Below are 14,328 nucleotides of genomic sequence, written 5' to 3'. Positions count from 1 at the left end.
GGCAAATTATAGGACACAGTGACATTTTGTGTGCAGCATCTGTAAGCTGCTGAAACTGGCTTGAGGTCTGCAGGTGCTTATCAGGAAAGAATGCCTGTAAGGCTGGTCCGCTGTCCAGTCAGAGCTGCAGGGGTCTGGGTTGTAAATCAGAGTTAGGAAGGATCTCGCACATCACCTGATTATTCTTATTATTAGGGAGACTAGCAAGGGTGTGGCTTTTCCTGTAGCTGTAGGAATTTAGGAGGTTGTGATGCCAGCCAAGCCCTGGATGCTCCACCCCTGGGTAACTTTTATTTCTTTAACCTTAGAGTCCATCTTAGTTGATGAAGGGGCAACTGTCTTGGTTTCTCAGATCACATGTGAATGGAGAGTGAAGATGAGACTGACTGAAATTTAGAGCGCACAGAGGACAGATCACACAAGCTTAGTCCTGAGGCATGCTATTCCAGCATATATATTTTTGTACACAGAAACTCTCCTTTCTATTTTAACACCCAGGGAAATCCCCTTCTCCCTACCATTGGCTCTGAACACCAAAAGGCAACCCACGAAAATCTTCTATGTTAATTTCTTTCTTGTGTATTCATTACACATCTTCTGGGCTCTTAATATAGCTGGATGTTTTTACATACACATATACATACATATACACACACATATATACTTACATACACACACGTGTATATCTGCTAAAAAGATTGTGGTAATTTACATACCCAGCAGCATTGTATGAAAGTGTATGATTCATTTTGACCTTACCAACGTTAAGTAATAGCATTTCAAAAATATCTGATAATTGCATAGGCAAAAACATATTGTTGTTTTTATTATATATTTTTCTTTTCTTTTTATTTAAGACAGGGTCTTGCTCTGTTGCCCAGGCTGGAATGCAGTGGCATGATCTTGGCTCTCTGCAACCTCTGCAGGGAGCCAAGCCATTCCCCTGCCTCAGCCTCCAGAGTTGCTGGGATTACAGGGACCCCCCACCATGCCCAGCTAATTTCTGTATTTTTGTAGAGAGGGGGTTTCACCATGTTGGCCAGGATGGTCTCAAACTACCAACTTCGAGTGATCTGCTCGCCTCAGCTTCCCAAAGTGCTGGATTACAGGCATAAGCCTCCACACCCAGCCTATTTTTTATATATTTTAAATATTATAATTCTTTTTACAGCTTAAATTAGGACTTAAAATGTTAGTTTATCCTCAGATAAAATGCATTATTAATTTCTAATGTTATTTTATTCTCAACTGTGTTTGCCTAACTGCAAATATTCAAAAGAGCTTAAATACCACAGAACCAAAGCTATTTTAATTTTTTAAAAGATCTGATCATTTCCCTTTAGTAATTTGAGGCTACTTTTGATTACTTTAAGATTTTAATTTAATATGCAGCTTTTCCATATGTATTCTTTTTACTTTGTCTCTATAATCTCTGTATTTATAATACATGCCTTAAAATACCAATTGCGTATATTTCTTTTCTTTTGGGTTTTGAATTATCATACAGTCAAATGGACTTTTGGCTTTGGTGTACAGTTCTGTGAACTGAAGTCTAGATTTCTGTGACCACTAGAACAATCAAGCCGGAGAACTGTTCTGTCTTTCCCCCAAATTTGCTCATGCTGCTCCTCCCTGCTCCAACTCCTGGCAACTACTGATGTTTTTCTTCATATAGTTTTGTCTTTTCAAGAATGTCATGTCCATGCAATTACGTAGTGTCTTATTCTGCATGTCTTAAATGGCTCATATGGCTGACCATTTTTCCACAATTAGTTGCAACTATGATTTTTGTATCCTGTATAGCTTGTGCCTTTGCAATTTAGTTTCTTGGGTCATAAACAGTGCTTTTCTTACCAATGTGTATACCCATAGTATGTAAGAATGATGTTAACTTACTTCTGTTACACAAACTATAGCTATTTCCCTGGATAGGTCTTTACCTTTAAGTTAGGTTATTTTCTTTAAATGTATAAGACCTTACCAACAGAAATAACCACTTGATAAATAATATTGTAATACTCTGGTGATCCAGTCTCATGCAGTATCCCTAAATCTGGGAAACGCTGTAAAAAAAAAAAAAAAAAAAAAAAGATGTTATCTTAAAGATGCATTTTTTCTTGTGTGTAGACATTGGAAACAGACTAAATATGTAACTACAGACTTTAGTAAGGCAGATCGTAGAGCTACTGTCAATAGGGTGTCGTGCAAGAATGACAAGGAAGCCTGAAAAGATGTCAGAGAAACTTGAAAAAAATTTATAGTAAAATGTTAACTTAAAAAGCCAGATATAATTCCATACCCACAGGATGATCATAGCTTGTAAGAGAAAAACAAAAAACTTGCTAATTTAAAAAGACTAGGGAAAATAGATCAAAATAGTAACTGATTTCTTTCATTGGTGGAAATCTGGAAAGCCTTTTTACTAACTTTGTGTGTCTTCTTTATTTTTCATCATGATCATCTAAAAAGCACTCTGAACAACAGAGAGAAAAGCACTCTGTGTAGTTCAGGTGTAAAATGCTGCCATCTGCCTGAAAAACTCACACCTGGGCTTGCAGTTCTATTGAATGATGTGTGAAGATTACCACACAACTACCTATTCTGTCTTCTAGATGTCAAGTGTATGTCAGGTCACGTCTGACATACATTTCTAAAGGTCTGTGACCAGACCTTTAGAAAGAGGGATACTGACTTGGCTGTCAAACAGAACATACATGTGTTGGGCAAATCATCAAAATGCTTAGAAGTAACAGAATAGCGCAAGTGAATCTGGTGAAATGGCCGTTTAATCTGCATTGCTTATTAAGTAAGAAATCATTGTCTAGGCAAGACCTTCAGGAGGCGAGAGGGTTTTGCCCCAACTCTCTTCCTTGCTGTAATGGAAACCCTGGTCACCCTGGAGGTTTCCATCTCTTCCTGAGACAGCATCTCCCAGTCGCCTGCTGGGCTGCTGTTGCCTGATTAGAAGCCCAACCTGGGAATAGCAGGGTGACACCGGAAAAGGCCAGAGTGCTTTAACTCAGGCTTTATGAGTCAGTGATCCCTCTAGACTCAAACAGAATTAAGGAAATCTTTAAAAAGTCCCGACATGGCAATCACTCCCATCACTGAAGATGATTCTCAGTGATTTTTCCTGATTTGTGGAGAAGCAAAGTTTTGTCTAAAAGACCCAAGTGGCCCAGGAAAGAAGGGATTCTCAAAGAAACTCTCTCCAGAGAACTCACAGCTGTCAGCCCCACTCCTGCCTGGGAATTCTAAACTCATAGGGCAAAGGGGGCCCCCTAAAGACAAATTTGTAAGTCATCTACCTGCTAATTCAGCAACGTGATAGATACGGAACCCAGCAAATCATGATGTTTACCCAACCATCTCCTTTAGATAAACTTTCCAAACTCTGCAGGAAATTAGGACTTCATTAATATCTGTGAAATTAACAGCACCTGTCAAAAGCTCCTAATTTGTCTCTCTTGTAGAATCAAAGAACACTGGCATTTAGCATACAAGAGATACCTTTTGGCTTAGCTAGATGGGGTATTACAGGTCCAAGATTTCCAGGTATGTTACAGATTCTCACTTCCAGGTCTTTATTATTTCAAACAGTTTTCTTTGTTTACACAAAGGCAGAAAAGACAACCAATGGTTTGTTTCTTATCTTTGGCTTACTTATGAAAACTTAGAAAAACAAGTATAAGTATAAAATGGTCAAGAAGAGAGACAGAGCAAGGAAGTAACTTTTTCACTGAATACCAGATGATAGTTTCAGATTAATGGGACCTCGGGAAAGTAGGTAAACAAGAAGGGGTATCTAGTTTATATAAGTGGCCAGAACACTCAATAATGGAACAATAGATGAAGAATTAGACTAGATTCCTGGATTTGTAGCCAACACTTTGATAACTATCATCTAAACCTCTTGGAAAGCCTAATTACTGATTTTTGGGCTTTTATGAAGTATTTTGTTCATTCTTAGATGATAAAGCCCTATTTTATAGTAGTCAATGAGTTTAGAGTTTTCTACGTGGTTTGTGATGTTCAAAGGCTTAGAGTGTGTGTGTGTGTGTGTGTGTGTGTGTGTGTGTGTGTGTGTGTAACTATGAAGAAAGCAGACCTTTTTGAAAATGTCTGAAGTAAATAAGGATCAGCTGCTGAATGCCTTGGGCCAATCCCATTACACACATAAATAGACCATGTAAGAATTTTGCGGTGTCATATTTAACTAGTGTGACTAAAATAGACTCGCTCTTTATAAACTCATTTTCTGATTACTGTGTGCTGTTTCCGGGGCACCTACTTGAATAACAGAAGACATAAAATGTTGGAAAACTTTTGCCTCACTCTCCAACCATTGGGCCTAACTCCATTAGGTTGAGTGGAATTAACTCTTGAGTTACTTCTCACTAGCGAAGTTGAGTTCAGACTTCCAGAAAGCCTCTCCCCTCGGCAAGTCAGTGTGTGGTTTTGGGTGAGTCCAGCAGTGTCCTCTGCAGAAGGGGAAGTGAAAACATTTGTTCAGATGGATAGTGGACCTTTGTGAGGTTCTGGCTGTCCATGATAAAGCACTGGCTAAGTAGACGTGGGACACCAAAAACAATATCTTTTATAGCCCCCAAACAGCATTTGTCTTTTGTCGTTTTCCAGGGTGTAACCATGTCGCCATTTCTTCGGATTGGCTTGTCCAACTTTGACTGCGGGTCCTGCCAGTCTTGTCAGGGCGAGGCTGTTAACCCTTACTGTGCTGTGCTCGTCAAAGAGTATGTCGAATCAGGTAAGTTTGAGTGGGTTTTCAAAGCAGGGGAGGAGGAGGAAAATCCTGCTATGAACTATGTATAAATCAAGGTCTTCCAGGACATTTGAAATCATCTGGTGGAACCAAATCCTTCCATTTAGGACGCTGATGATGCCCAGCAAAGCCAAGGGCTTCCTTCTGGACACACATTTCGTGATGGACTCTAAACCAGGACCCGATGGCCCACCGGTGGCTCTATTACACCGTCTCATTTTTCCCAAAAGGAAAGAGACAGTTGGGTTGAGAAAATTACATAAGGAGTTAATGGGAAGGAGCTCTAATGAGCTGAAGTAGAACATGGCCCTATGTGGTTAAGCCTGCTTACTTTAAATAAGTCTAGGTAGATTAAGACTGCATAATCTTCCAACCAACTCTAAAGACTATTTACTGCTGCTTTGGCAAACTTCAGTGGATATTACAAAGCATCTATAATTAGCCATTAGAGTCCAAATTTCAGAAAACATACTTTTGCACTCACTAAGGTCTTGGCTGAATGGAAGAATAATGATGTTTCATCAAGTTTAAATATTTACAGGCAGCTCAAGGTGAGGGGGAAGGTGGGACAGCTACCCAACATCCCGTTTGTGGGTTCAGAATGTTCCGTTCCAACAGCCTTATGTGTAGGGAATCTCTCTGTGGGCACATCGACCGGCTTCCGCTCTCTGAGAGCCTCACCTCTGCATTGTAAGTTTGCCGTGGATTTCTAAAGGAAAAGTAGGAGGGAGTGTAGATCCCACAACTCTCCTGACCGCACACTTTTTCTTGTTTCCCTACGCGCATTTTGATTTTAGAAAACACTTTGTAGAGAATAATGACAATGGATGCAGGCTTGCAGTAACTGTGGAAGCCGTCACAGTTCACTTACACAAAAGTGTTTACAGAGAGACCACTGCAAGAGTGCTGGGGCCAGAGCATAGAGGGAAAAAAAGTCAACTAAATAAGCTGAAGGAACTCAGGAAGACTGCCTTCCCTTTAGAGCATCTATTCTTGCGGAAGAAAGTGGCAATAAACAAAAATACAAACAGCAGGTAATGAAGGAACAAAAAGCAGTGTAAAGAAGAGAGGACGGGGGGGCAGGGATGTGTGTTATCTTATATAGGGTTGTCCTGCAAAGGCCTGTGAGCAGGGACATTTGCAGATGCAAGAAGAAACTGACTCAGATGTTGAGAACCTCCTGCCAGATGCTCACAGTTCACATTTTGGGGTTCCCAAACCTACTATTTTGCATCCCCTACCAAAGGACTTTTTGCTTCACAGCTGACTTTGTCCTTCCAGCCACTCTGAACACATCAAAGCCAGGGAGACTGTCTGAATCATCTTGATTTCCTTTCTGCCCAGAGTTCTCTCCTGTTTAGTTAAAAGTGTGAATGCCACTTGCTCCCAACCTAAAACCTTTCAAATGTCACAGACATCTTTGAAGTGTAAAATGTCTGAGTTTTTCAAAGCCGCCTTTGACTTAATGGGTCTCCTGGATCCAGTTCTCTTTACCCTCTCAGTTCTCCCTGACATTTGCCTCCTGAGGGCCTTTTTTTTTTTTTTTTTTTTTTATTGCTTTTGGCCTTGCCTTTGAACTTGGTCTAATCAGCCATGTGGATCGAGAGACCTTGTCAGAAAAGAAGGAAACTGGTTTTCCTAAAGATTAGCCTTGTGGAGTTGGAGGGAGTTGAGAGATTTTTGCTTTTGATTTTATTTTGGGTTTGTTCTGAAAAGAAATCACTCTGAATATTATCATTCAATATTTACTTCTACAGAATTTAAACACATTTCAGTTCTTGGAGTGTAAGACTGTGTTTTCCACAATAAGCCAACAGAACAAGGACAAACAGACCATGGGACTGTGGGGCTGTGAGTCATTGAAAACAGTAACACTCCAGATAGACAGGATCCTCTGTTTAGGTAATTACACACGTGGTGAATGCAAATGTAAAAAGTGCCTTGCTTCGAGGATGTTTGCCCCTTCTCGGAGGATTTTTGGCCCTTTTCTCCAGGCACAGAGAATGGTTACCATCAAAAGGAATTATCCAAAGGGGAAGCTTCAGGTCTGTGGAAGTAAAATGTTACTGTGATCATTAATATTGCCATTGGTTTCTAAAAAGCCCAATCTCCAGTCCAATTTTTTTTAACCAACCCACAAAAACTTTCCCCTTTCTATTCTACCTTTAGTAATCTCATGGTTTATATCGTTCCTAGCCAAGTTTATCTAACATTTGAGTTTCAAGCTTATTCAACTCCTTGTATACCCCCAAAATAAATACTAATTTAACAAACGCTAAATGCCTGCTCTGCTTAGCTTTGTGTGTTGGACAGAAGGGGCCCTCGAAAGTCAGAAGGGCTTTATTTCCTGGCTGTAAGCGGATTTTTCCCCTTTTGCTTAATCGACATCTCTGAATTGCTAAATCTGCCACTTAATGTGCTTATATCACAAGAAACAAACCCTCAAATGCAGGTTTCTGCTTCTGAAATGATTAAAGAATAAATACCAGAGAAAATTCAATGTGCATGAAAGACAAGGAAAAACTTCTTAATTAGCAAACTCTTTGCCAATCACAGTGCGGCTTTAGAGAGGTTTCCCCTAAACTGACCTTCCCGTCTACAGATTCATTACTATTTCCAGGGCTCCTACCTGCTTACCTTTCCTCACTTGCAGACTTGCAGTCTGCTTCAGCCTCGCTGGCTCCATGGGTGAAGACCAGCACCACCTCTCCGAGTTGCCCATCAGCTTTTGCTGAGGGTGCATGGTACATGTAAAATGTATCTTCACCCAAGAATTAGAGAAGGAAATAATGGCTCATTATGTTTTAAAGATCATTGCCTCTTACTGTATTTATGTCAAGTGGAAAAAAATTTAAATATTTATTAAAGGAGCATTCATTATACGCTTAAATTATGCCACTATGTCTTTCAGATGAACACACAGTAGTTTTGAATTGACTATGTTTAACCCGGGGCCAGTGAGGTTAATCAGTCGTAGGATTAACACGACAGATTAATAAAGGAGAATCTCAAAGGCATAAAAGATTTTTTAAAAAGTTTGTTGCTCAGGTGTTTACACCCAGAGTGAAGCAACTAACTGTTGATTAGGAAAAGAACATTTTGAAACCAACCCGATAGTACCATAGACGGTTGTTTTTGGCTAATTATAGAAATGGACCCTTTTGGTCTTAAAGCTTGGAACTTTCTGAGTTTCTTCCTCAGGAAAGGATCCCCACACCTCTCAAAAAAATATTAAAGAACTGAAACTCACCACATCATGGCATCCAGAGATGGAAGTGCCAGGCTCCTGGTTCATTGTGATTGGTTCCTTACCCCTCCCAAGTTCCTGTTTTCTCATACAAAGTTACATTTCTTACCTGCTATATAAATCCCTAGTTTTAGCCGGTCTTGGAGATGGACTTCAGACTGAGCTCTCGTCTCCTTGGCTGCAGCACCCAATTAAAGCCTTCTTCCTTGGCAATTCTCGTCATTTCAGTCATTGACTTTCTGTGTGGTGAGCAGCAGAACCTAGAACGCCTGGTGTTTCGGTAACAATTTCCAGTCCAAGGCATTAGCAGATTGTTGTCTGAGTTACCTACATTGGAACTTATAAGGTTCAATGCATCACCTTGCATCTAGACCGGGGGACTGTCTCATTCTGTCCCATATTGTCTCTGATTGTTTATGTGCTGCTTTTGTCTTCCCAACAGAATTCTATATCCCAGAGAACAGAGGGAGCAGGTGCTACCGTTGAGTTGAACTGAATTATTTTCCAGCCCTGGCTGAAGGAGTAATGAGAACTTACCTTTCTGTTCCTAGAGAACGGGCAGATGTATATCCAGAAAAAGCCTACCATGTACCCACCCTGGGACAGCACTTTTGATGCCCACATCAACAAGGGAAGAGTCATGCAGATCATTGTGAAAGGCAAAAACGTGGACCTCATCTCTGAAACCACTGTGGAACTCTACTCGCTGGCTGAGAGGTGCAGGAAGAACAACGGGAAGACAGAAATATGGGTAACGTTGTGTAAAGTGTATGCACCTAAGGGATAAGCATGATGGTAGCAGACGACTGGCTCAGAACTCCATATCAGTCTGAAGGTGTGATTACACTGGCCTCGGGTCACCAGGCTCCCTACCACTTCCTTATTGGTGATTTGACAATGGCAATGGTTATTCCTGATGGGCTGTAGAACACATTGACATCTTCAGATGCCCACATCAAAGAGATGTAGAAAGTCTCTTAGACTATGATAAAGTGTTATTTATTTAAAACTGTTAAAGCAGGCTTGGAACATCTTAAATTCCCCTTAAGTGGGGGATGAATTTTTGTCTATCAATCCAGTTGTCAGTTTCATTCACTTTTTCAGTTTTGGGAATAATATTTGTATATAAAACTTAATCAAGATTTATCAAAGAACAACTAATGCTTTTTAACTTAGAAATTACTTGTTTAATCCAATAGACTCAGAACACATTGAGATATCAAAATCTTAATTTTATTAAACTTCATCAATACATTTCTTTTTCTTTTTTTTCTTTTCTTTTTTTTTTTAAACAGAGTCTTGCTCTGTCACCCAGGCTGGTGTGCAGTGGCGCGATCTCGGCTCACTGCAAACTCGGCCTCCCGGGTTTACACCATCCTCCTGCCTCAGCCTCCCAAGTAGCTGGGACTACAGGTGCACACCGCCATGCCCCGCTAATTTTTCGTATTTTAGTAGAGACGGGGTTTCACTGTGTTAGCCAGAATGGTCTCGATCTCCTGACCTTGTGATCCACCTGCCTCGGCCTCCCAAAGTGCTGGGATTACAGGCGTGAGCCACCGCGCCCGGCCCATCAGTACATTTTTAAAGTAAGTTAAAAGCTATCAGAATGTGAGAGGATAGAACAAAGATCCATTTAATGTTTGGTCTTTTCTCTCCATATTTCGACAGTGCCTACAATTTTTTTCAGCTGTAATGAATTCACTTAGCTTACTTTGACTAAGAAGTGCATCATACACAATTCATCTTAGCACACCAAGTTGTTAAAAACCTGGATTATGGTAGTAAATATTTAGAAATGTTAAAAGGAAGGGTAAAATAATGAAAGCGTTAAAAAAAATTCTAACAAAAATTTCTGAGGCACAAAAGAAAAGAAAATATATCAGTAAGAAACTGCTTTTACCTGATCTGAAATCCAGAAAATATTTTCAAATGTTTATATCATCTGTGCCAAAGGAGAGAATCCTGACTTTCTGCTTCTTACTTTCTATAACTGATTTTAAGAAATCCACTCAAAAGATTTTCAAGTCACAGGTTTCAAATGGGAATGACATAAACCTAAAAACTAGGGTTTTGTGTCAGTTTTGTATTTTTGACCTAAAAAAAATTAATGCTTTTTAAGAAAGTATAAAAATCTTTGCTTGCATCGCTAAAGTAATCTTTAGAGACAAATATATGCCAAGATTTTTAAAAAGGTGCTCATGCCCATGCTTAGCTATGTCCAGGTAACTCAGTTGGGCAGTATCTACTCAGCACTTGTGCGTTGGCTTGGGAAAAGGGTTCCTGGGGCTGGGCGCGGTGGCTCATGCCTGTAATCCCAGCACTTTGGGAGGCCAAGGTGGGCAGTTCACCTGAAGTCAGGAGTTCAAGACTAGCCTGGCCAACATGGCGATACCTTGTCTCTACTAAAACTACAAAGATTAGCCGGGCATGGTGGTAGGTGCCTGTAATCCCAGCTACTTGGGAGGCTGAGGCAGGAGAATCACTGGAACCCAGGAGGCGGAAGTTGCAGTGAACCTAATTGTTTTATTAGGTAGAAGCAGGAATGGGGGAAACTGAGGAAGACCAGTTTATTGGGTCTACCTAACTTTTTTTTAAAAGAATCGTCAATTCCCCAATTTTAAAAATACAATTCTATTCATGTTTCCTTCTCAATTAATGAAAGGATAAGTCGGGGGGCGGGATCTTTTCGTTAAGTAGTCTTCACTGATAGGCAGGTTGCCGTTCTGTTTATATCTCTTCAAGTTGCATACGATTTCTTGCCTAGGATTTTGCTTATTTCATCCTTAACAGACTTTTCCTTGCATTCTAGGATTATTTAGACATAAGCACGTGGTGGCATTCAGATGCTCATTTCACCAACTAGCACACTTTTTGCACTTTTAAGCTTTGGTGGACTTTTTGTTTTGTTTTTTATTTTTTTGCCAAGGTTATTTCTTAATTTACTTTTATTTTAAGGGCCAACAGGTTGTTTGGGACTTACATTTTCCCTTGCTTCTTTTGGAATCTACGTTTCTAACACTCATTTCTCTGAAGAAAATGATATTCTCACATTTGCCTTTCATGTCTCTCAATGCCATATTGACAGACACTTTTTGTTTCCCCAAGGTTGTGACTGTTTTCGTGGCTGTCTCCTATTTGCTCCCCAAAGTGTACTGGAATATGGCTTTCTATGGGTGCTGTTTTTCCAGGAGCTAATTGCTTTAATTTCTCCATCACTACTAAGTACGGAATATTGCCAACTTTGTGGTCACCTGGTGCCAATTTTCACTATTCCATTTGGAAACGGGCCCCTTGCCATAGCTCTTCCATCTCCATTTTTGCCTCCATCTTTACTCCTTATTCCACAAGCCAGAGAACAATGGTGCATACCTGCCATGTCAAAAGTACTTTTTTTCCATGAATCTATTGAAACTCATATGAAAATGTATAGTTGTCGCAGCAATGCAAGCTTATTTTATCACAAAATTCTCACAGCAGTAATGCTGTGACATAGGCATTGCTATTATGTCCGTTTTTCAGCAATTTCCCAAGACGGTGACTCGCACAAGGTCGCATAACCAGAAAATTATTTAGCCACGATTCAAATTCAATCCTGAGTTCCACAGGACATTACTTGCTATTTCTTAGTTACTCTGGCTCACCTGGCTAACCCACGGACATAATGACCAATAATGACCTTCAAGTCATGTTCTTTCTTATTCTTTTTGGTCTGTTGATGGCATAATGGGATGGTTTAATAAATTAACATCAGTGCTCAGGTTGTCTTGGACTTGGATTTGTCCTTTCTTCTGCTTATGTCACTTCATGGGAGATCCTACATCATCCCTTAAAATGACACTTTGTTCTGCCCTCTTATACATAATAATAGAGTACTGAAGTATATATTTGTATACACTTATAAATTCCTTCCCAGACCAGTGTAATTAGAATTTTCTTTAGTGGAGGATCCAAGACTTACCTAAAAATACAATCTCTCTTTGTGAAAGAGAAAACCCACCCCCACTGAATGCCCTGATTAACTTAGGCATACATCCCAGGTAGAAAGGAAGACGGGGGCCTGGGAGCAGCCTCAAAGAGGCAGGATTTATCTTTCCCTTCAAAAGAAGAGCTTTTTCCCCAAGGAAGCCAGTCCCAGTGCCTGCGATTCTTTTGTCATGATGAAGATCTGGGTCTTCCCTGTGACAGTTCTTCAGATAAGCAGCATCACCGCGCCAGAAAACCGAATAGAATCTGTTTTAGGATTTTATTTCTTCCTCATGTAAGTTTTTAGATCCAAATAAAATTAATGAATTGCTGGGATGTTTTAAGAAAAGAAAGGCGACTGTCACAGTTGCTACAGTCGTCTGATGACAATGAGTGTGCGTACAGTGGAGGGTAACAATGATTGTATTCTGTGTTGGAAATCTCTTGCCATCGTCAGTAGCCAGTGATGTCATTGAGCTCAGGGCTTGTTTCGCATTCTGACTGATGTTTCTCTCCTTCTCCCAACCAGTTAGAGCTGAAACCTCAAGGCCGAATGCTAATGAATGCAAGATACTTTCTGGAAATGAGTGGCAAGTGACATTTCTTCTTCCTGTTTGGGGGTGAGGAGGGCATGGCCTTCTCCTCAAATGCAGCTTATTTTACCTTTGCAATTATTGTAGAAAAGAATAAAGAGGCACAAAATTGTTTTAAAATTCTCAGAGACGCTCAGGCATGACTTTAAAAGACACTATCTGGGCCAGAAAAACGTAGAAATATAAAACATTTACAGCCCTTGTTTTTAAGTGATGTGAATCCATATGCCCAATGCTGTTAGACTGTGTCTTTATTTTAGTTTAGGAATTCAGTCTAAGTACAAAAGACTGTTGATGTGTGGTTATGTGTGTACACACTGTCTATGTTTAAATGATGTGTTCTAACAACCTGCCATATTATCAGTAGAATACAAATTAAGAAGTAGATAAATATGTTCCATAAAATTAGTAACAAAATGCTAATACTTGAAGTAAGTCACCTCAAGTCCTTTTAGGAACAAGAAAAGGTGAGAAAACATATAGCTAAAGGGTTTTGGTTCCACGTTACATGTGGACTTTGGCCACAGAAGTTAAATTTCCCGGTACAATGTGCTGAGACAGGCTGTCAGGGCTGAGTATGTGAATCAGATCCCCCTACTTACAAAATCCTAAGCCACAGCATGGACATGTAAATTTACTGATGGTAAACTCACTTCATTTTTTCCTAAATTAGTTTTCCTACCAAGAAGAAGCGAGTTTGACCTCATGCATTTATGGTGCTTTCTGAGTTTTGGCTTACCATATATAATTCCTCCGGGTCTAAATTCAAACAAATACATCAGAGAAATACAATATTATGAAATAATCACAGAAAACATTATTACAAAATAATCATAGAAAACTCACGAGATATTTGATGATATTGAGGCCTGGTGATTCATCTTTTAGGTGTGATAATAATATTGTGGTTATGTTTTTTAAAAGGCATGCTAACCTTTTACAGATATATGCTGAAATATTTTAGATTAAAAAAAAATGATACCATGGCTTTGCTTCAAAATAATCCAGTGGCCTGGGGTGTAGGATGGACAGGGTATACTGAAAGACAGTGGCCATTAATTAATAATTGCTGAAACTGAATGACTGATACATGGAAATTGATTACAGTATTTGCTCAACTTTTATGTATATTTGAAATTTTCCAGAATAAAAATTTTTTAAGAGAAAGAAAGCATTACTGAGAAGGGAAAAATGTACCTGAAATTTTATTTCTTTTTCCTCTTGGAAGGTGTAGATATATAGTACACATAGTACAACTTTTGAATTGGCTGAGGTAGAGTGATTGCAGGATATCTGAATAACCAGATTTGCATAAAAGGTGAAAATGCTGACCTAAATAATAGTATCAATGATGTTTAATTCCTTGAATTAGAGAAATACATTCCTCCCATTAGTTTAAAGCATGACCCAATGTAAATTGAAAAAGGGTCCTGTCTGGGCATGGTGGCTCATACCTGTAATCCCAGTACTTTGGGAGGCTGAGGCAGGCAGATCACCTGAGCTCAGGAGTTCCAGACTAGCCTGGGCAACATGGCAAAACCCATTCTCTACCAAAAATACACAAATTAGCCAGAGTTGGTGGTGCATGCCTGTAGTCCCAGCTACCTGTGAGGCTGAGGTGGGAGGATAGTCTGAGCCCGGGTTGTCGAAGTTGCAGCGAGCAGTGATTTTGCTACTGCACTGCAGCCTGGATGAGAGAGAGAGAGAGAGAGAGAAAGAAAGAGAAAGGGAGAGAGAGAGGAAGG

At 39.8% G+C, this 14,328-nt stretch overlaps 1 protein-coding gene across 4 annotated transcripts in view; it reads left to right on the top strand.

Moving 5' to 3' along the window:
* Nucleotides 1-14,328, top strand: part of PRKCQ (protein kinase C theta) — a 144,388-nt gene that overhangs the window by 56,350 nt on the left and 73,710 nt on the right. For 2 of the 4 annotated variants that reach the window (XM_025395714.1, XM_025395716.1), the window contains exons 1-3: nt 4,465-4,765; nt 8,579-8,778; nt 12,520-12,580. In XM_025395714.1, coding sequence (XP_025251499.1) covers nt 4,549-4,765; nt 8,579-8,778; nt 12,520-12,580 — 478 coding nt within the window. In that variant the 5' untranslated portion in view covers nt 4,465-4,548. Of the gene's footprint in view, nt 1-4,464; nt 4,766-8,578; nt 8,779-12,519; nt 12,581-14,328 lie in introns of those variants that run through there. The other 2 variants (XM_025395715.1, XM_025395717.1) reach the window with 2 other exon arrangements.

The sequence above is a fragment of the Theropithecus gelada genome, chromosome 9 (assembly GCF_003255815.1).
Source record: "Theropithecus gelada isolate Dixy chromosome 9, Tgel_1.0, whole genome shotgun sequence".
In the NCBI taxonomy this organism is placed as follows: Eukaryota; Metazoa; Chordata; class Mammalia; order Primates; family Cercopithecidae; genus Theropithecus; species Theropithecus gelada.
This window is presented reverse-complemented; position numbering and strand designations above follow the sequence as displayed.